Source organism: Ascaphus truei, chromosome 5 (genome assembly GCF_040206685.1).
Source record: "Ascaphus truei isolate aAscTru1 chromosome 5, aAscTru1.hap1, whole genome shotgun sequence".
In the NCBI taxonomy this organism is placed as follows: domain Eukaryota; kingdom Metazoa; phylum Chordata; class Amphibia; order Anura; family Ascaphidae; genus Ascaphus; species Ascaphus truei.
Window position 1 is genome coordinate 128,059,005 of NC_134487.1, and position 24,173 is coordinate 128,083,177.

Sequence of the window (24,173 nt, forward strand, 5' to 3'; positions counted from 1 at the left end):
AGTCATAACCCCCCCCCACCCAGTCAGTCATACCCCCCACCCAGTCATACCCCCCACCCAGTCAATCATACCCCCCCCACCAAGTCAAACATACCCCCCCACCCAGTCAGTCATAACCCCCCCCCACCCAGTCAGTCATAACCCCCCCCACCCAGTCAGTCATACCCCCCACCCAGTCATACCCCCCCACCCAGTCAATCATACCCCCCCACCAAGTCAAACATACCCCCCCACCCAGTCAGTCATAACCCCCCCCACCCAGTCAGTCATAACCCCCCCCACCCAGTCATACCCCCCCACCCAGTCAGTCAGTCATACCCCCCCACCCAGTCAGTCACCCCCCACCCAGTCAGTCATCCCACCCCCCTGCCCAGTCACCCCACCCAGTCAGACAGTCAGTAATCCCCACCCAGTCAGTCAGTAATCCCCACCCAATCACCCACCCAGTCACCCCACCCAATCACCCACCCAGTCACCCCACCCAATCACCTACCCAGTCACCCCATCACCCCACCCAGTCACCCCATCACCCCACCCAGTCTCCCATCACCCCACCCAGTCACCCCATCCCCCCACAGTCACCCTCTCTCCGTCTCTCACCCTCTCCCTCTCTCTCTCCCTCTCACCCTCTCTCTCACCCTCTCTCCATCTCTCTCTCACCCTCTCTCGGTCTCTCTCTCACCCTCTCTCCGTCCTCTCTCACCCTCTCTCCGTCTCTCTCTCACCCTCTCTCCGTCTCTCTCTCACCCTCTCTCCGTCTCTCTCTCACCCTCTCTCCGTCTCTCTCTCACCCTCTCTCCGTCTCTCTCTCCGTCTCTCTCTCACCCTCTCTCTGTCTCACCCTCTCTCTGTCTCACCCTCTCTCTGTCTCACCCTCTCTCTGTCTCACCCTCTCTCTGTCTCACCCTCTCTCTGTCTCACCCTCTCTCTGTCTCACCCTCTCTCTGTCTCACCCTCTCTCTGTCTCAAAATCTGGATCTGGATATTTTATTTACCCTGTATATCTTAACTGCCCTATACTACACCGAAATAACCTATACTGCTTTCTTCCAGATCTGACTCACACAGAAGACATTGGAATCCCCCGTAACCCAGAAGACAGGTAGGGAACACATCCCCTCCAATGTATAACATTGTGGGAATGAGGTACCTGGACATTGAGGGTCTGCGGATCAGGTAAGATCCCAGGTGGGATTGCTGCTTTAAACATTCTGAAGCGGGGGCATCCAGGCACTAGTTAAGGGGTGCAGGAAACTAGTCATTCACATCTGGCTTGTTTTTCTAGATTCGACATTTATACACACACATACACACACACAAAACAAGGACTAATTGTAGTATAATGTAATACAATAAATAAACTTATGTCAAAAACGAATGTTCTTACTAGAAATTTATTAAATTTATTTCATTTATGGTTTTTTTTTAAATGCGGGGCTGGGGGCGGGATTAGAGGCGGGGTTGGGGGCGGGACTAGAGGCGGGACTAGGTGGCGAGTAGATTTTTTGGTTCGGCGAGTAGATTTTTGGGTGATTTGTCAAGCACTGAATATGTATATATATATATATATATATATACACACATACACAATGTTGCAAAGCGTCGTAAGAGCGTTGGATAAGCCGTTTTGGCGTTGTAAAAATGAACTTAGGTATGCATTGCATAGCGTTGGATAAGCCATTCGTTGTAAAGCGAAGCGTTGTAAAACGAGGACTGCCTGTATTGGGTTTATGACACGTCAAGACTGTTTCTGTGTCTGTGCTGAGCTTCAAAGAGGACTTAATTGGTGGGTTATCCCTTACGGCCAACTAAAAAACAGGATGTGTTATATGGAGCTATGGAGATAAGGAAAGTTGTTTTGCCAGAGATGGGATTAAAATATGTCTTTCTTGACATCTTTATAAACAGGATCCTTTTAAGGTTACCTTCAAAGCATTCTCTGGAGGGTTCGGCAAGGTCCATAGGGTGTGGCTAGGAAGGTATTACACACAAGAGTGAAATTATTAAAAATAAAACTATCCGGTGATAACCTTGATTCTAATGTATAAAGTTCAGATATCTGTAATCGTTGCAAGAAGACGGATGCAGTGAGAGCAGACACGTGAAGTCTACAAGGTATCCAAGGACAGATATGTATTTGTCACTAAAATTTAGGAGCAATACCGTCATAATTAGTCAGGTTACGTCCGTTATAATCGCCTGAATCTATTGATATGACACTGATTGTGATTGACTGATATGTGTCTAAGTATTAGAGAAAGGAAGTGATGTGCAATTATATATCAAGGCAAAGAGTTAAACGTATTTTTTAATAGTTATAAAACCATCAACCTAACTGCTGATTTATGATGGGGGTGGGCTTATGTGGTTTCAATGGGAAAAGAATGGTATATAGGGCTTATCCTGGAGTTATGAAATCAGAATTCAACAGAGGTGTGTTTTGGACCAAACACGTGAATTCTTATATTTCTACACCAGTTGCCTCTGTGGGGAAAACCTATGGCATATGATAAAGTATTGCATAGGGATTTCTGTTTTATCCTGTTATTTTAAGAAACGGTTTTGCATTTACTGTAATTGTACGTTCTTGTAATGATCTTTTTCTGTAATCTGAACCACTGTATTTTTATATATATTAAACAATTCTTTAATAAGTAATGCTGTGGGGCTCCGAATGAACTGTTACACGCTCTGGAGAGAGTATTTACATTTTCAGACACATTTTGCCACAAAAGATTTTTTCTGTGTTAAGTGCATAGTTTTTCTATAATAAACTAGGCAATAGTTGCAAGAAAACAGTGGTATGGGTGATGAAATACTGGATCACATAATTATTATATATACTCACTATTAAAAAAATGGAGACAGAAATAAAGGGGGTGAGGTGTAACCTTCAGAAATATATATTAATGATGTCAAGTGAGGAGTCTAAAATTATCTATTATCTGCAGTCATTTGCACAGCACAAGTATATAATTAATCCTTCACCAGTTATTATCATACCAGCTTATAAACATACCCCAACACACCATGCGAGCTCCCCTCGCTCGTTAAGCATTAATTACTAAGCTACCGGCACCATTCAGTGGCTGAGAAACCATTGAGCGTCCTGACTTTATATTAACTAAGCATGCACACTGTTTGCTACTATTACACAAGCATTACTGTTATCCCAGTCCACATTCTGACCTTATAACAACATATTTGGGGCCACTTAGTGCTCCAGTCTGATTTATAGGTCTGGAGTTTATTGTTTGTTAACACATCTAGTGATGCTGTTTCTCTAAAGTAGATGAAGTGGTTAGAAATACAGATACTACCACAACACTATACAAAGTGGACATAATAGGGAATACAGCTGACAGCAGGGATTACTAGTCCAACTGCAACCCAGTCCACTCTCTTAGGCCTTGGCTATGTTTACCGCTTGCTGGCGGAAGTGTGCTAACGCGCGCTCCCACTCAGCACTGAGCCTCTACAGCCGCAATTAGAGCGGCTTTAGTAGGGGCTCACCTGCCCTTCCGCGCGCTTGCGGAAGCGCAGGTCTTAGGGGAATTTAAAATTCCCCCGCTTGCCGGCGCGACAGGCCGGTCACGTGAGCGGTTCGCCCAATGAGGGCGAACCAGCTCCGTGACATCACTGGCCCACCCCCGGCCAGTGACGCGCCCGCCCCCGGCCCGCCCCCATACGGCGAGCAGGACAAGCAACCGCAAGGCCAGGGAAAGCACCAGCTTTCCCTGAGCCTCAGCGCGCATCAGCACGCCAGCGGTAAGCATGTCCAAGGCCTTACTCCACAACATTAACAGGGGGATTTTAGTGCTCCAGTTCTAATCCTTAGACATGGAGTTTATCGATTGTCACTAGAGTTTGATGAAGACTTATGCATCTAACACAGGGGTGGGGAACGTCCGGCCCGCGGGCCTTGAAGTGATTTGATCCGGCCCACGTGAGCCAGGGAGCCCGGCCGCACGGGCCCCAGCCCTGCCATTCGATAAATCCCATCGCCCGCTTACCGCGCTCGCGATGCGCCGCAAGAAAGGAGGAAAAAAAACAAAACCTCCCCCTCTCCTGATTGGTTGCCCCTCTCCTGATTGGTTGCCAAGATTTATTTATTTTTTTGGCCTGCAGCAAGCTCTATACGAGCTTGCAAAGCAAGGCCAGCCTCTTCCTGCATGGAGCACGTGGTGTCTGCTCCATGCCTCCCTTACTTCCCCATTGCCCCAATTCCCCACTTGTGCCCCCCCCCACTCCCCAAGTCCAGAGCCGCAGAAGCCGCCGGAGTAGGAGGGGAAGATGGCGGCCTTCGAGGAGGTGATGCAGGACCCGAGATTCACCAGGGCGGCGCTGGTAAGCAGCGCTCGGGGGGGGGGCTATAAGAGGAGTGGGGCTTGGGGCAGTGATTCCCAACCGGGCTCTCCGGACAGACAGTGTGGGTCTGAGAGTTTGATAGTGTGGGTCTGAGAGTCTGATTCCCCCCCCCTGCACATTTCTCCGTGTGTGTGTGTGTGTGTGTGTGTGTGTGTGTGTGTGTGTGTGTGTGTGTGTGTGTGTGTGTGTGTGTGTGTGTGTGTGTGTGTGTGTGTGTGTGTGTGTGTGTGTGTGTGTGTGTGTGTGTGTGTGTATACAGACACCAACACACAGTCAGTGATAGTCACCCACCACCCAAGTGTCAGTCAGTCAGCCACCCAAAGAGAAGCATTTCCAGCCATCACATTAGGGGTGAGTTAATTAAATGTTTGACCAAATATAGCAGGCTAATTTTTAAGTTGATAATTTTGAATGGCCCTCGAATGATGTTATAAATATCCAAATGGCCCTTGGCAGAAAAAAGGTTCCCCAACCCTGATCTAACATGTCATCTGATAAAGATAAGAGTTTATTACAATACCCTATCAAGTGGACATAATAGGGAACCTAATCAATTAACCATTATTATCTTGGTATTTTTTTGTATATAGATCACCGATTGGCCATAGACTTCACCTTACCAATCTGGTATGTTTTTTATACTATTATTAATTAAAAGGATTTTAATTTTCACTCATTTAACAAATGAAACCCTGAGTGCATTCAACAGGGAATCTTTCCTTCCTTTTGAATGAATGGGGAATTATGGAGGCGGGGGGGCACAAAGGGAGGGGGTGGGGGGAGATTTAACGTCTTTCAATTGTTAATAAATCCCCAGAATCCAGGATGAGGGAAGGAAGTCTTCTCACATAAGGTTGTAAATAACCATTATCATAACGAGAAAGTCCATCTCCCAAATATATATGGGTTTGAATCCTGCAATTGGATATGCTTGTCCCCCAGGAGGTAGTCTAATTGTATTTATTGCATAACTGATCTTCTCATTTTGTCATAATTTGTTTGTTATATGCACTTTTCTGTAGTGAGTTTACTTATGTTCTGGATGGAGTTGTTCAGACCTCAATGTATTTATTCTTTTAGATTGTGCCGCGGGGATGCGTGACGTCATTGGGGGATGTGTGCGCTTTGCGCATGTGCACAGGACACCAGCAGGGGATTGGTCGGTGGATGTGCATTCGCATTGGACACGAAGGGGGTGTGCCAAGGTATGTGCAAAGCATCAAAACGTCATGACGTCACTGTGTTTTAGGTGCAAAATCGCTAGAACAGCTGTTTTTAAAAAGACTGTAGCAATAGCAGTTTCCTGACTCCTTGATAAAGTGCCACAAGGCGCAAAACGCGTAGGAGAGTGCTAGACCTGTTTTTTTAATCATGTTTTTCCAATAAATTAATGTCTTTATTATTTTGACCCTGACTCTCTGTGACTGTGCGCTGTAAAACTTGTTTTCCTATTATAAAAACAAGAACCTGAGACCCTGGCAGATATATTAATTGACATATTTTGCATAATTTCTCGATGTATTTTAGGCCGGGTGCAGCAGTCCAAAATTATTACATGGAAGAACAAAGGAGTAACTGACCTGAAGAACAAATATTGAGACAAGAAGGTAATTCCGCTAGTATCTGATATATATATATATATATGATTATATATTTATTATATTTTAAGTACAATTTTGCCCTCTTTTCAATTGCTTTTATACTTACCAACAAATTGAGCGCTGTCCAAAATCACAATGTCTTCTAGATGATGAGAATATCCCGGTAGATCAATTTCTGATTCCATCCAGATACTTTATACTTTTTTTCTCTTTAGACAATTGGTTGAAAGGACAAACTGAACCTATTGAGATAAATTGGGGTGCAGGTCAAAAACTATGCAAAATCATTTCCTTTTTTACCCCCAGTTCTATATTTTTAGCCATTTCTGTTAGTTTGAAAAATAGAACAGATCATATGCAGAAAAATGTATCATAGCGGGTTTAAATCTATAATGAATCCCCCATAGGAATAATGTAATGAGCTAAATCTGGGATAGAAAAATCTCGCATCCCTTGGCGCCTACAATTTAACGCCTGTGCTGTGCGCAGCATTGATTGACCTGTTGTTAGTCACCGCCCCAATCAGCAACAGTGCTCCCCATCATGCTTTGCAAGCGTGACCGCAAAGCAGGATAGGGCAGATGTGACTGGCCACAGCAGTGACTGACAGGTCAGTCATCACTGCGCTGCCCGGTGTGGGGGGAAATCCTTGAGTGAGGAGCAGCAGGTGGGGTCGTAGCAAGGCAGAGAGCTCCAGCACTCTTCCCACCCCTGATTTCAATTCAGACAGTAGGGAGGGGGAGGAGTGTGTTAGTGTGAGTGTGTCTCAGATACACACTGACACACACTGTGACACACAGGGACTTAGGGAAGCTGGAAACCTCCCTTCACTGGCTACTAAATATTTAATACTGAGCTGTTTGAAATAGGAATATTGAAGCAATGTGTAGGATGTATATAAACACCATGGTGGTTATGTATTCTCTTTCCATTACAAAATCCAGTCTTAGTTGGCTTATATCTTTATGAATAACGGATGTACCTTTTGGGACCAAAATGTATTCTTTATGTTAATAGTTGTTTCATAAATATCCATCTCTATCTCTAATATCTAATCTCGATCTCTAATCTGTATCATTCAGATCTCAATCTGGCTATTTACAATTGACGGACTCTCTCCAGTGAAGCAGCACTGCAAGAACTAGGAACCCTGTTTGAAAAGATGAAATGGGATAACATTGGCCAGAAAGAAGCAAGACAAAAAAATGAAAGCCTCATTCAACATGTCTTCAAAGCAGACACCTACTATACTACAGAGGTACAGAAAGTAGCAGAATTCATGGAGTAAGCTTCATCATTAACAAGCAATTGAAAAAAAGTGGAGTATTAAAGTTCATTAGAAAGATGGACCCTCATTCAATTGACAAAGAAATACAAGCTTCAAATTACCCAAGTGTATGACCCAACATCAAGACACATAGACAATGAAGTGGAAGACTTCTACCATGGAAATAACAAACTTAACACAAAGAAAATTGCAACCTTAAGATAATTATAGGAAATTCCAATGCAAAGATTAGTGCCCAGCAGAAAGATGATGCATCAGTGGGTACGTATAGTTATTGCAACAGGAATGAATGTAGAGACAGATTGGTGGAATTTGCAGAATGTGAAAACTTCTACTGTACATCATGAATTCCTTCTTCTAGAAGAATCTAAATAGAATGTTGCTATGGAATGGACCCAATGGAATCAAGAGTGAAATTGACTATATCTTACCAAGGAACACATAATTGAATACTGCACTGTTCTTAACCGACACAAGAAATTACCATCAATTGGTTCACTGCAAATTACATCTTAATACAAAAGTAGAAAGAATAAAACTAAATAGAAAGAATACAAAAACAAGCAACATCGCAAACCTCAAGAATAACAGCAGAGAATTCCACCTAGCGCTGAAAAAGATTCAGACGGGTCCAGATGCACAGGAATACTTTGACAAACAATTATGGAAAACAAAAGAAGAGTATAGCTGAAAAGCACAGCCTAAAGTGGATCAACCACTAAAACAAACAAGATAGGAAAAGTGCGGATGAGATAAAGCAGTTCCTGAGGAAGCAAGAAATTGGGCAATCCCAAGGCACAAGAAGAAGCGTATAACTGCGGGTGTATAATTGCGGGTGTATAACTGCGGGTGTATAACTGCGGGTGTAAGAAAGTTTCACTATGATACAGTGAAGAAGACTACTGAACAAATGTTTAAAGAGGAGGAAGCAGCCGATTAGATTTGGGAAGAAGCAAATCATCCCACTCAAACAAGAAGATTGATAACTGTAATTTATTGTTTATCATAAAGAGAGTTAAGGACTTCGACAAGAAATTGAAAAAGAACACATAACAGAGGGCATAATCACGCATAGTGAGAAGAGACCACCACTGAAACCTTGCTGATCCTAGAGAACAAGCGTCATTTTGCTGTGGGGCCTGACTTCTGGCCCATTCCTGTCAGGCTCACCCTTGCCCTATGCTCAAAAGAACAGTTTGCAGTCCCCCCCACCTCCTCCCACACTGCTAAACAAGCTGTCCCCCCTCCCCCTGCTCAACAACTCTCCCCATCTTCCTCCCACTCAACAACCTGAGGCCCAGGTTAAGACTTTAGTTCTGGAACCCAGGAAAGCTATTGGTGGGGCTGCGCAGTGGGTACAACACAATGCAGCACATTCAAGCATTTGATTCTGTCTACATTAGGAATGGAAAAATCCCAGTGCCTAAATTTGTGGGTCCGAGCGCAAACTGAGGGGGGGGGGCGCCCCAGGCGCAAGATTATTTAGGCGGGGCGCTTGCGGCAAAACCTGGGTGCGCAGGCAAAAAAGATGTGCGCGCGCCCCCCAAACAGAATAGTGCAGGTGGCGGCCACGTGATTCGGAGGTACGGGGGAGGAGCACGCCCCAGCGCTGTGATGTCAAACGCCCCTCCTTCCGGTGTCTGCCCTACAATAGCGCTGTGTTCCTGCTCTCCTCCGCTGGCAGCCTGCTTCGCTGCGATCCTCTGCAAGTGAAAGGGTAGGCGGGCACTATATCACTCATACTATGAATGTACAGAAATAATTAAAAAAAAGTGTAAACACTTTCCCGCTCGTGCTTGCAAAATTATGCAGGACACCCTGTGCTCATGCTTGGAGAGTTGGTGATGTCACCGCTCTCAGCAGTAGCGTGGACGCAGCCTAATTTTCAAGAGTGAGCTGTTGAAGTATGTAAGTATTTAGGCTGCGCTTATAGTGCCGGCAACGCGACGTCGCCCGAAAACAAAAGCATTGTCGCCGCCGCGTGCGCTTATAGTAAGCGTGACTTGGCGACGCGATTTTTTTAAGCCGGCAATATTTGATTTTTCAGGGGCTGTCGCCTCATGTGACAGCCCCTGAACCAATCAATGGCCTGGTCACCCACACCGCCGCCGCAAAGCGGAATACAACTTTCGCTAGCGTCGCGGGCACTATACGCGTGGCCTTAGACATATTTGTATTTACATTGTATACCGTTTAATAAAGGTTTTTTTTTTATGTGATTTTTGATTACATCAGGCAGGGGGGGCCCGAGAAATTTCATGGTTAAAAAGGGGGGCTCGGCATAAACAAGTTTGCTCACCCCTGTCTTAATACACTTCCACCACCAAGAATAATTTAAGGTCTTGCCTTGGGAGTTCCCGGTCTCCTGTTTTATTAGAAAAACTATGTAATTAACACGCAATCCCAATGTAGCAAAATGTGTTTGAGAATGCGATTAAACTCTTCTAAAAGGCTCTAGGTTCAATTAGAGCCCCAAAATTGTACTTATTAAATTTCAGATTTAATATAAGAAAAGTGGTACAGTGCTTGTTTACAGAAAAAGATAATTTCAAAGACATACAATCTATTAATGCAGACAGTTCATAAAATAAACAAGATAAAATATCAGAAAGCCTAAAATACGTTACCCCCTATTATAGTCCTCAAAGAGGTCTTGAGTTTGAAGTATGAGAATCCACATGTTATGGAATAACACTCCTCTTGTTCAATTCTCATTTTGATACTCTAAAAGCATCGTTTTTATGCCCAAACCTTTTCTCTGTCACAAAGGTGAGCTCCACCTTTTGTGGATGTGTCTTTAACTCCCACTCATCAATCTCTTGTGATATTTAGGGTTGGGATAGAAAATGTTTTTTTCTTTTAAACTCAAAATGTCTCCGAGTGTAGAATGACCCATAACTCTTTTTCTGTAACTCCTAGAATAATGTTACCCACATCATTGCGTTTGGATGTGTCTGCCGAAGTTTTGACAGGGCTACTCTTAATTTTGTGGGGAAAACACATTTCTGACCTATACATAAATACCCTTGTATATTTAACCCTCTATTAAGTGAAATGGTGAATACAAAGTGAGTATGAGTGGGAACAAAATGACACTAGTGTTGCATTTCATAAACACTAAAATAATGATTAAACAGACTGTGACAAGGGATCCTCGACTGATTCCTACAGAGGATCAGAGGGACTCCTCTGTGGCTTTCACTATTTAACTTAATAAAGGGTTCTTAGTACTCCCCTTTTAGTTTTTGTTCATATATTTTGTATATCTGTATGGATATGGTGCCCTTTCTTTCGCCTTCTGTCTCTGCTAATCAAGTGGGGGGGGATTTCAAGAATTTACGACCCCCTTTGAGGATAGCTCCCAGTGTCTCTGGTATTTCTGATACGTCTGGACACTCTTACCTATCAAAACATATTTGTTTATTCATTGTTTTATTTACCACTAAATGCGGAGGCCAGTTTTAATCCCAGTTTATCTCACAAAAGAAAAATAGGTATTTTAAAATGCAAGTTAACCCCTTGGTTGCTGTATTGTTCCCACAACTGGACAGGTTAAGGGATTATAGTGACAATGTTGATGAAACATACATTGGTATTGTGAGAAACATTTCCGAGTGCTACATCAGCGATTACAGTAGATTACAGGAAGATACAGGCACAATAAGCAACGGCAATGGTGAGCGACGGGGACAAAGCTTTTCTTTGCAATACTTCAATAATTGTTCAAGACATTGAATTGGGAAGTAAAAGGAATCCAAATCAATGGTAAATACTTAATTCACCAACAATTTGCAGACTTTGTCATTTTTGCCACAAATCCAGAAGACTTCCAGCAATTAATTAGAGAACTCTTTAAAGCCACTAAGAATATGGGCCTCCTTATGAATAAGAAAAGACAGATTCCCTGTAGAATGCACTCAGCAGAATAATGTACAGTAGGGCCCCGCTTCTCGGCGTTTCACTTCTCGTGGATCCGCTAATACGGCGGTACCGAGAAGGGGGTCACCATGTCTGCGCATGTATAGAAGAGGGGCTGCCGAGGTCACGCATGCGCAGAAGGGGGAGCTGACGAGGTCGCGAATGCGCAGAACGGGGGAGCGGCCGAGTTCATGCATGAGCAGAAGGGGGGCGGCCGAGTCTGCGGATGCGCTGAAGGGGTAGGAAAGATGGAAAATCGCCGGTGGACATAGCAAATGCTCATTTAATATTGAAATGTGTGCATGAACACAGAAAAGAAAGAAAGCTCCCTAATGGCCGCACAGAAGAACACCTATGCCTATATTAAAAGTTACTATTTATTAATAAATTATTAAAATATTTATTGCAGCAATACTAACGTGAACCAAAGTGATTAAAATAATTAAATTAAAAACGGAGAAGGTAACTGTATGCCTAGTTCAAACTGACAATGTAAGCTGGGAACAACTATTATCAATCAGGGTGTCCCACTGCTATATAATTATACTAACAGTGGTAGTGGTTCCAATACAGTTCTATGTCGTTTGAGGACTACTCCTAAAATAGAGAATGGAGAGTATAGACAAAAATAGTGTGTGCGCTCAAAATTGATGTGGTGTGTTCAATTGAGCCAGCTTGATGCAAATATATGTGGATATACACACACACTTGTACCAGACCATCAGGTTCAAAGGTTAATGAACCTATAGGTCTGTCATGGTAAGCAATATACAGCTGTCTCAAGATCACAAAGTATGTGTCTTGTACTCGGAACCATACCAATTAGAGAGTAGTCAGAGTGTTGTGCTTCCCATTGAAGGCTCCGAAGCACTCTAGCTGAGAAAAGGCAACAGACCTCTCCGATATAGCCAGCGTACTAGGTGATAGCGCTTAGCCTGCCCAATATATGTTTCACCGTTGTGGCTTCTCTGTGTTCATCATTAACCCCATCCCTGCCAGCACCACCTCCGCATCCTTTATTGCAGTTTCTGTTCCGTTATCACACAGGTCACAATTTACTTGTTTTCCCTCCTTTATTATTGGTGTAGTGCAAAGTACACAATTTGACCTTTCAGGCCATTCTACCCTCCTCTTGAAATGTGTGCAACCTAGTTCAATATATTTGCAATGCAAATAGAAAGTGATAATTCCAATAATTAGTATTTGCCACACCTGGCTGGAAATAGGGGTTATTCATTAATTAACTGTGATAATTATAGAATGCTATCATATAGAATCTCCTATCGACTTGATTAGGAGATTCTGTGTGAGTGCCCCAATCAGCACTAATAACCCCCAATGGGCTTTAATGTCTGAAAATGCACATCACTTTCAGCACATGGAAAAATATAGTACGCACATAATTGAAAAATCAATACTAAATACAATGGGAACAATACTCACAAAAATACTCGAAAACTGCAATATTTATTTTATGAAACATCTATTATTTGTTTCTTTCATTTATACAAGTGGTGTTTAGCCATTAATCAATGTTTCAGGGACCCACTATCAGTTTGTAGAGTTTTTTTTAATAATTCCTCTTTTTCTATATATGATAAATAAATGTATGTAAAAATGTCACATGAATGTGCAAAACGTGTGTGGTTATTTATTGTTCAGATCTTCATATTTATCGCTACATGTACTCCTCAAATATAAAATGATAATCTGCTTTGAAGCATTGAAACCAGCTGCCATCAACTAATTTAAAGAAGAGCTGCACAATTGCATGGATGTGGATAGCAATGGATATACTTATTGAAATAAAAATGAATGCCGGTAGCTCCAGCAGTTTGAAGAATTGAAAGTAATATCAGAAGGACAGAGGTTGTGGCATCAACTTCATGCTGCCCAGTTCCTCCCATAAACCTTGTGTGCCGAAGGCTGAGTCCATGGTCACTCAGCCCGTACGGAGGCGCGCTGAGGCTGAGGGAAAGCGGGTGCTTTCCCTGGCCTTGGTTAGCGCGCTGTCCGGGGGCGTGTTGGGGGGCAGGCCAGTGACGTCACGGAGCTGGTTCGCCCTCATTGGGCGAACCGCTCATGTGATCGGCCCTGTGCTCCCATGAGCGCGCAAATTTAAAATTTTACTAAGACCTACGCTTCCGCACGCTTGCGGAAGCGTGCGCAAGCCCCTGCTAAAGCTGCTCTCATTGCGGCTGCAGGGACTCACTGGTAAGTGACAGCGCGCCTCAGCACGGGTCAGCGCTGACCATGCCCAAGGCATGTGATTAAGGAACATGCAGTCGTCATACGACAGCCATGTGGTTGGAGATGTTTCCTGCTCTAAGTTCAGTACATGTGGAATTGAAGCATATCTACATGACCTTTGCTCACAAACATTGACATCACTCCAGAATTGGGAAAACTAAACACAAATTGTGATCAATACGAATAGGTAACAATGAAGTCCCTCATCTGGTCATAAGCAATTCTTTATTAGGTCAGCTTCAAAAAGTAGCAGCATTACCAAACCATAAAACTTGGTGGTCTTTCCCAGAACGAGGGGTGGAGAAAGGACTGGAAGTGTGAGGAGGATGAGTTCTCCCCGGATTATTAAATTGTGAAAGCCCCATCAAATATCACAGTCCATTAGCAGAAGCAACACTCCTGATCCTCACCTGAATGTACGGTTTAACTGGGCGGCTTTATGAAGGGCAAAGCCCAATTTAACTGCCAGGGATATCTGGGTCATGTGACTGTTTTAGCTGTATAAATCAAACACCTCTCCTGCAATTTGCAGGAACTGCAATTGGCACTACAGTGAGGCATTTAAAGTGAGCTTTTTAAGTGATAAATACAGTTAGACTATAGTTTGACTAGAGGTGACTGGGGACTGCATCTTTCTGCACACTCTTTTACTCAAGACAACAAACGGTAAGCTACTCAGATCACACTATGATCCCATGCCTGCTAACCTGCCTATTTCAACCCCCCACCCCTTTACAACTTACTCACTGCAGTCTCTCCCAAAACTGACTGCACAATACACTGAAACCCTGAACTGACTCTAGCATTGCAATACAGCTAAACATTTGACAAGGAACAGGCACACACCTGCTGCTTAGTCTGCACACACTCACTCTGCTCACAACAGCTCCTTGCAGCACTGCCTACCTCTGGCATCATGAACCTGCTATGTATTTTAACTTTTTTCTTTCTCCTGGCCTCATGGAGATGTTACTCCCTCTATCCACTACAAACTCCTCCATCCTGGCCCACACCCAACATCTCCATACACCCTGGACTACTCAAAAGCCTTGCACTATCTACTGAATGTTGGTGGAGAACTCTAAAAACCAGCACACCAACCACTGCTCACTCTAATGGCAAACACCACAAATTTACAACTTGCAAACGACTACCCAAATTTCTACTCATACTATTATTCTCTTTAGCAGGTGATATTGAACCTAACCCAGGTCCTCCCATTTCAGGTCTGTCCCATGCCCCTGAGAATTCCACCTTTAAATTCCAAAAAGGGCTATCTGTCGCCCATATAAACATCCGGAGCCTGCTGCCCAAACTGGACGAACAACGGGCATGGTGCCTTATGCATAAACCCAAAGCCATCGTTCTTACAGAAACATGGCTATCCCCTAAAACCCCTGATGCAAATATCGCCATTCAGGGATACTCCATTTCTAGGAGAGATAGGTCAAAGAGAGGAGGTGGGGTGTTATTTTATATTGCAGACACATTACAATTTACACTGTTAAATTGCCCCCCAAGCCCACCCTCTTTTGAAATTCTAGTTGGCAAAATCTGCCTCCCCTTTTCTAAGTCCATCTTGCTTGCTGGCATCTACCACCCCCCTAAAGCCCCTCTACAATCCCTGACTGATATCACCCAATTTCTTGGCTCCATTTCCTCTCTGAATGAGAAGAGTGAGCTGCTAGTTCTTGGAGATTTCAACTTCAATTGGCTTGACCCTAAAAACCACAAAATCCAGATACAACTCAAGTCACTTAAACTATCGCAACTTATTTCCCAACCCACACGGATAAACCTGAAATCGCATAACCATTCCTTGCTAGACTGGATTCTCTCCTCAATCCCCAGCAGAATCCAATCCTCTGGCATCCTTCCTGATATTTTCAGTGACCATGCAATAGTGTACTGTGTAAGGAAAATTAAACCGCCCCATTCAAGCCCTAAAGTTCTCCTCACTAGAACATTTAAAAACTTTAACCCACAACAGTTTCTGGATGACCTTACCAACTGCCCATGGCACAGAATCGATTTAATTCCCGACCCTGATTCTGCGCGCTCGACTATTTCCAATCTGAGTTCTTAAAACTTTGCGATACCCATGCTCCACTACGCAAAATAAGGGTACGGGGGGCCCACCTTCCATGGGTTACACCTGACCTTATAGCACTCTACCAGTTCAGGGATGCCTTGTGGAAAAGCCACAAAATAAATGGCACCACCAAGGATCTCAATCACTACAGATGCATGCGGAACATGTGCACAAGGCAAACAAGGCATGCAAAAGCCCAATAGTGACAATCTCCACCAGAATACATCAAACCCAGCTAACTTCTGGAAGGTTATCAACAATATATTCCAGCCTCCTAACCATCAACAACCAAGTAATATCACTAAGGGGGATATTACTCTGACAAACCCCACTGACATTGCAAATGCATTTAATGATTACTTTGTGGGGTGTGCCACTAACTTATTAGCAAAACGCAGCCCAAACCACAAACCTGAATCTCATCCTGGGAGTACCCCTATAGTCCCACCCCCTCCCAACACTGCCCACAATTTTCAATTTGGCCCAGTATCTGAAGAGGAGATTATACAAGCGCTCCTCAAACTAAAACTAAGCAGCCAATGTGGACCCGACTTACTACAATCTAGGTTCCTACGACTTGGTGCCCCAGCCATTGCCAAACCAATTGCGTCCATAGTCAACTCTATCCTGTCTGCAGGCCATATCCCTAAGACCTGGAAAACTGCCAGAGTTGTCCCAATCTTCAAAAGTGGGGACAAAAACACTGTCTCAAACTACAGGCCAATCTCACTTCTCCCAATTCTATCCAAAGTTATGGAAAATGTGTCCACTCCCAATTAAGCGATTTCTATACCAAGACAAATTTCCCTAGCCAATTCCAATCTGGCTTTCGTCCCAAACACTCCACTACCCTGCTAAAAGTTTGCAATGGAATCCAGTGTGGAATGGAACGGGGACAACTCACTGGTGCAGTATTCCTAGATTTTGCAAAGGCTTTTGACACAGTTGATCATGCTATCCTGCTTAACAAACTCCAGAGCTCTGGAATAGGGAAGCATGCTTTAAACTGGTTTCAGTCCTACCTATCAGGAAGATCCCAACATGTGTCCATCTCAGGCTCTAACTCCAACCCCCTGGATATCACCTGTGGTGTCCCGCAAGGCTCTGTTCTGGGGCCCCTACTCTTCTCATTGTTCATTAATGATCTTCCCACAGCTTGTAAGGAAGCCTCAATACACATGTATGCAGATGACACAATCCTATATGCACACAGCCATAGCCTCTCTGACCTTCAACACATACTTCAGTCTGACTTTTTGAGACTCGAAAACTGGATTTCCCAAAACAAACTGTTTTTAAACACTGACAAGACTGTAACAATGGTATTTGGGACCAAGACTAAATTTGTAAAGCTTCCAGTGACTGAGCTCCTGATTAGAACCAACGCTAACACCACCCTAACACCTGTCACTAGTTTTAAATACCTGGGCTTATGGTTTGACTCCCACTTAACATTCGGGATGCACATTGATACCCTGACAACCAAGACCTATGCCAAACTAGGGGTACTTTACAGGAACAAATCCTCCCTAAGTCTCCTGGTCAGAAAGCGTATCGCACAGCAGATGCTAATGCCAATTATTGACTATGGCTCGGCACCTCAAACCCACCTTAGCAAACTTGACACCCTCTACAATTCAATTTGTCGTTTTGTTCTCCAATGCAACTACAACACACATCACTGCAAAATGCTCAAAGAACTAGATTGGTCAACACTAGAGTCTAGGCGCAAAGTTCACCTTTCCTGTCTTGCCTTTAAATTCTTAATGGGCAAGCTACCCAGCTACCTGAACAAGCTCCTCACCCCTACCACTTGCAGCACTTATCACCTGAGATCAGACTCCAAAAGACTGTTCATGGTCCCAAGGCTCAACAAAGTATCCGGACGTTCCTCCTTCTCCTACCGTGCACCCCAAAACTGGAACAACCTTCCAGAGACTCTCGCATCCACCACCAGTTTAAGTTCTTTCAAATCTAAGGCTGTCTCACATTTTAACCTGGTCTGTAACTGTTTCATACGCTCATAATATATATTTTCTTTAACTGTGCATGCAATGTCTTGTATATAATGTATACCCTGTTCATTTATGTAACTGTACTTGTAACCATGTATTATTTTTTTTACTCTGTGCCCAGGACATACTTGAAAATGAGAGGTAACTCTCAATGTATTACTTCCTGGTAAAATATTTTCTAAATAAATAATAAATAAATCTGGTCTCCTGCTATGCTCTTTCAGTCTACATCGGCATCGCCCCAAAGGTGCACAGCCAAAGGGTGTGAGCCGTTTGCTGCCGTTCACTGATGTTTGTTGGTGTTAAAACTGCAGTTCAGTCTTTTTTTTTTATGTATTTTTTTACTTCAATAGTTTCATGTGTGCAATCTCTAATTACCTAAAGAACTGTATAGCTGCCGGTCAATTCGTTCTCCATGTATTGATAGGCAAAATTTGGTGACATAATTAGAGCTGGCATATGTTTTTATTTGCTTCTGTCAGTCAGTGGAAGCTCATGAATATTCATGAGCACTCCTGCACTGACATGTACTAGAGGGAGGGCAGGGCTGACAGAGGGGTGTGCCAGGGCTTGTGGCAGGATATGAAGGGGCAGTGCCTTAGCAAATGGCTGTTAAAATAGAATACAAGAAAATTGGTCTTTCAAAGTTGTTGTTTTTTAAACAGAAAATGCTAAAAGTATTTTTTCTTACTACAGAACTGATTTATTAAAAAAACCCACACATGCAGGATATTGCCTGAACTGCAGCTTTAAAATTGTTGTATTTCAATCTGAAACTCTCCAACCCTTTTATTTCCTGCAACCAATTTTCCAACTCTAACAGTCCACGAAACGTCTGTCAATTGACAGTGTAACCCTGTTCATTTAGTGTAACCATGTATTGTTATAACTCTGTGCCCAGGACATACTTGAAAACGAGAGGTAACACTCAATGTATTAGTTCCTGGTAAAACATTTTATAAATAAATAAATGCCTACTAGTTTGAGTCATCTTAAGCCAGAAGCAACAGTCGAACACTAACAGTTCTTGATATGGTGCCAAAGCTACCACTACTGGCACTCCCCATAAATAACTTAAGTCCATTAGGAGAGTAATCGGCTGTCAACACTGTGAACACTGTAATACTAGGCAATATATGATTTGGTATACACATATATGTGATAGTCACAGTCTGACATAACACTTGGACTTACAGCAGTCACCAGATATTTACATCAGAATACTAAACGTTTTCTGCATATACTGTGTATAATGGCACCCACAAAACATGGGATTAGCAACTCGTTTGCATACAATACCAGTTAGCCAATAAAATAAAACATTTTGTTAGAGAATCCCTAAATCTCACTGATTTGGGGCCTTTAAAAGGGTCAATACAACATCAGCAGAATGCTAGAAAGTTGCCGAAGCCCCGTTGGAGAGCAGCATCATGGTGTCTGCAGAATGTCATGCAGGAAAACTCTAGTCCCCAGATTCATTAAGCTCCAACATATATGGGTTAGCTCCCCAAACGAGGGAGAACTCCCATCAACTTAATGGCAGTTAACACCCATTCAGGTGCATTAACCCAGGGGTGTGCAAAGTTTTGGAGCTGCGCCTCCCTGTGCCAGCCCCAGGGCTCACTCCCCCCTCTCTCCTGTGACCCGCGTCAAATGACGCCGCAGGTCACATGACCCCACAGCGTCATTTGACATGCGTTACCATGATGATGCGTTGCGTCACATGACCATTCATTGTCATGACGACGTGACCAGAAGCCGACTGAATTCCAGTAAGTTGAGGTTGCAGACGCCTCGCGCGGTCGCCGGCATTTAATTTAAATGCCTCAGGGAAGAGTGCAGGGCTTCTACAACCGCCGCACCTCCAGTTTGCGCACCCCTGTATTAACCTATAACAGAGCTTGATGGATAACCCCCTGGGAGGGCAGGGCAGCATAGCACCAGCAAAAAAGTACTTAAAGATGCAGTTCAAGCAATATCCTGCATGTGTGTTTTTTTTAATAAATCAGTTCTGTAGTAAAAAAAATACTTTTAGCATTTTCTGTTTTAAAAAACAACTTTGAAAGACCAATTTTCTTGTATTCTATTTTAACAAGCATGCTTGTTCCTATAGCAACCATTTACATTCCCCATATCTAAAGATGTCGCCAACCTACGCCGATCAATAGACGGAGAACAAATTGACCGGCAGCTCTGCAGTTCTTTAGGTAAGTAGAGATTGCCCACATGAAACTATTGAAGTAAAAAAAAAAAAAAATTAATTAAGAAAACATTTTAAAATAATTTTTTTTTTTTTTTTAAAACGGGAGATTGAACTGCAGCTTTAAGGTTTGAGAAGGAGCATGTCAGACAGGAAACCACTAAATCAGATCATGTTTTCATACAACTAATAGGGTTCAGTGGTATTGGAATCAATAGAAACAAAACCTCATACTGTCTGAAATAACTAAACAAGGAGGTAAGGATTGTGTATGAGCAATCTCGCAAAAGTAGCTGCGACCTTATACATGGGGACAGCAGCCAGACGGAAGACATGTTCCAGCTTTATTAGGCAGAGGGATCCCAATTGTAATGAATAAAGCCTGGCACATGTTAGAAAAACAGAACTGGAATAGCTACTCACCCACATAACAAATCTAGACCTCAGTTTTTTTCATTATTATTGTTAAATATGTATCTGTTCCTTTTATAGCGAGTAAAATCAGCATTAAATGTGACGCTATGGCACAATTATCTTAATTTGTACACTTGATAGAACACTGAAATGGGTCTGTTTCAAGTTCTATTTTTGTGTATTTGTGTAGTTCGCCAATAGCCAGGTGCAAAGTGTGTAACTAAGTGAAACATTTGCACAATGCACTGCATCGGAGTCCCTATTATGGCCATATTTACTTCACTTGAAGTAAACCACAACCATCCATGTTTTAATTCTCATTTTGACCTGAAAGAGTTTTCTACCTCTGTATTATAATCTGATATTAATCAGTATCATACCGTTAATACTAGTGTAACGGTATTTCTGAACCGGCCTGACCCACCCAATCTCACATTGGCCCCTGTGGTCTAACCGGCCCCCATTACAGTGTGGTAGTGTCTGGTGGTGCACCTGTTGGCAACAGGACTCCTGAGTCTCCCGCATGATGGTGTGTGGGGAGGACCCGTCCAGACAGGCAGCTGAGGTAGTGTGCTGAGTCTCACCTAGTTCCAGTGCAGCGCCTCCACCTCATCAGGGTCCCTGCGTCCGCATGGGGATGGTCCTGTTGAGGAACTCCTCCGTGGTGCTCCTCTCTGTACATTCACTCCACACATGTACACGAGAGGGTTTGTGATTAAGAGCATCTTTATTGCTTGAGGTGGGCTAGCTGCCCTCCACAATGGGGTGTACTTAGCCCTCCATCTTCCAGCTGCTTCCCTCCGAAAGGTACGCCTTCCCTTAATAGGTGGGTTCCCTATCCCCGCAGGGATCTCGGCCCTGTGCCAGGTCCCTGGTCACAGTTCTCTCAGGCAGCTTGTCTCTGTCTGCTTTGTGCTGCCAGACTCACAGCTCTGCATTCAGACTACTGCAACAATGTTGCAGACCTCCATCTGCCTCTTACTGAACACAGCAGCACAGCAACAGGAACTCCACAGACTAACTTTTGGAACAGTGCTGTGCCTTATATCCCCTAGGAACAGGCACATCTCTGATGTCACTAACCGTGGACACACAGCATGTTGTCTCTTCCTATGAGACATATGACACCTCACCAGGGTGTGAGGGCAAACCTCCATAATTACTGCTGGCATGCCCACAACTTACCAGGCCTTACTGTCAGCAGGAGAGATGACTGTAGCCATTTTACATGACCGCTACATTCTCCCCCTGGTGAATCCCACCGTCCCCGGCTGGGACCTAAATTTGAACACCTTTCTGCAGGAAGCACTGTAAAATGGAACACACATAATTAGTCACAACATTACAGTACATAACTTCATCACACATAGTAACAGAAACATCCTAACTTTGGATGATAACAACCCGGATTACTCCCTGATGGAGTATCCATTACTGGTACTACCATACCCTCTTACGGTGGCTTGCGCACAGCATGGTCCACTGGGCTTAAAGCAGCAATGCTGTAACCCTTTGCGCGACACTTCTCATGTAACCCGCCAGGATCCCAATCTTCTTCCCTTGATCCTTCCTCCTCACCAGTACCATATCCCCTATCCTCACCAGTGGAACCCATCTTAAACTCAATTTCTCCCTCCATAAGGGGTTCAGGGACATACGGGTACTCCAACCCATGGGACGCCTTGTATTTGGCAATAATGGCCCTCTCGGCCCGGCTACATCGGATTAGCTCAGCATTCCCTGCCCGTCCGGGCAACACCCATGATAGGGGCTCATCAGGGTCTACTGGATCGGACAGGATGTCAGGATCCATGGGCTCTATTTCCCTGCGCTCAATTTTGAACCACCGCTTTTGTAGCTCCCTTTCCCTCTGCGCAGGTGTAAACTGTCCTACTGCCCACCATCGGGTCTTCTTACGTTCCTCAGACCCCCACTCTAGTGAGTCCCCCTCCTCTGTATCCCCCCAAGAAGATACCCCAGAGGTCCTTGATGAAAGAGGCCTAGACCACCTCTCTTGTTTGGAGCTATCCTGAGACTTAACTACGGCCACACTAGGTACCCATCGGGACTCGGATACTTTTCCCAACTGCCCTCCACCCCTCGACCCACCATCAGAGGCATAGCTGTTCAGTCTCTCCCCAGTCCGTTCCTCACCGGTTCCCTGGGACCCTCCCGACATTCCCAAACTGGACGTGGACCCACGGAAAAAGGTGACAGGGACAGGGGCTTTACCTAGGGCATGGGGTTGGGCATAGGGACAGGAAATGGGCATCCGCGGGGTTCCGACCCGCTCTCTGCCTTCGGATAGTCCCGTATCATTGTGCGGACGTGCCGCTGGTTGGGCCTCACCCGTCTCAGCTCTCCTCGCAGCCTGCCAGCTCTGTGTTGACACAGGTGATCGGGAAGCACTGCCCGATCGCCGAGGCGTTGTGGTTCTCTCTCTGGTCGTTCCGCTACCTCCGCCGGAAGTGACGTCATCACCGGAACCGGATACTCCGCCATCTTGCGATGGATCCCCAAGCGGGATCTCTTCCTCCACAACGACATCTGCCGCCGGAAGTGAGGGTTCTGCTCTTCGCTCTGCTCCGGCCTGGGCTAGGCCTTCCTCCGCCGTTGCCACCACCGGCGCCTGGGGAGGGTAAGGATGTATCTCACCGCTCCGTCGGCTCGGGATGGAATCTTCTCCTCCTTCCGCGCTGTAAGTCACCACGGCCGTGGGACTCCGCCTCTCGGGTTGGTTCTGCACCGGCGACACGAGACTCCGCTCCGCTGCGACACAGGTAAGTGCCGGTTCCTTTCCAGCACCGCTGTAGTGGTCCGCCGGTAGGCGCATCACCACCGTCGTTAGGATCGCTTGTTCCTCTTTCGAGGAGCCGAACTCCGACTCGGGAGTGGCACTGCCGCAGGGGACCGACGGTGAGGTTCCGGGTTCTCACCGCGGTTGTAGACCCCTCTCTCTTCAGGCTCCGTTCTGATCATTAGGAGCGATCCCCATTCTCCGGGATCAACTGGTTCGGTGCAGGCCGCACGCGGGGCTTCAGCCGTCAGCATGGCTGTGTCCGCCCCCGCCTTTACTACCAGGGAGCCTCCTGGCAATAAATAGGGATATACCCCAATGTCCATCTCGCTCTTTGTTGTGCTGGTTACGGGAGACACTTTGCACAATGGTCTCTCCTGTTCACCAGCTCGCAACTGTGGGACAGGAAGCTCACACCCAGCTCCTCCCTCAGACAACTCGGGTCTTGGCTGGCAGAGATAGAGACCCCTCCCCCTGGTGAATATTTGGGGAGGGTCCCACAAGTTTATTGGATGTCCTTTAATTGAGGCCGCACCTCTTTCAGTCCTGGAGGGCGTGGCTTCAGGTTTCGCGCCATACCTCCCCGCAGGGTGGAATTTTTCTTTTGGCGCCAATCCCGGACAACTTTCTGCAAGTTTTGCATTTGCAGCATTTTCTGCAACTGGCCCACGCGGTCTCCCCGGGTAGCGGGAACCGCCATTTTGGCTCGCTCTGCAATCCATATTCACAGCAGCTGCAACTTCATATTCCTCTATCTCATCCACTAGCCTCCCTAAGGACAGGGGATCACCCCGTATCCAGGAGCACAGCATCCTAGCCACGACAGGATGGTCAGGTGACGCTCCTCTCAGAATTCGATCACAAAAGTACACCTCCACCTCAGTGGCCTTAATACAATCCCCCTTTCGCATCTCCTGTAAGACGGCTCCAATCCGCAGGAGGAACCCAGGTAGATCCTCTCCGTCTTCCTGATAAAGACTGAAGTACTGCTTCATCAATTGTCCCATGTCCTCTTTACACGCACACACACCATGTGCGCTCTCTCCATTAGCCTCAGTCCGCCATTTTGGACTATCCGCACCACGCGGATCCTCCATTCCTTGGGCTGTCACGCTCTCGTACCAATTATCGTACATGGGGCTCCGTTCTGCGGGGCAGCCACCACACCAGTACAATAAAGATTGCTCAGATGCACCACCACATATGTACCTGATCTAGGCTGGACTCATG

At 45.0% G+C, this 24,173-nt stretch overlaps 1 protein-coding gene across 4 annotated transcripts in view; it reads right to left on the minus strand.

The window, feature by feature from the left end:
- The window catches only part of NR1H4 (nuclear receptor subfamily 1 group H member 4), a 131,610-nt gene that overhangs the window by 98,293 nt on the left and 9,144 nt on the right, over positions 1-24,173 (minus strand). For all 4 annotated transcript variants that reach the window (XM_075600687.1, XM_075600685.1, XM_075600686.1 and 1 more), the window contains one exon: positions 6,076-6,211. In XM_075600687.1, the coding sequence (XP_075456802.1) occupies positions 6,076-6,154 (79 nt within the window). In that variant the 5' untranslated portion in view covers positions 6,155-6,211. The remainder of the gene's footprint in view (positions 1-6,075; positions 6,212-24,173) is intronic.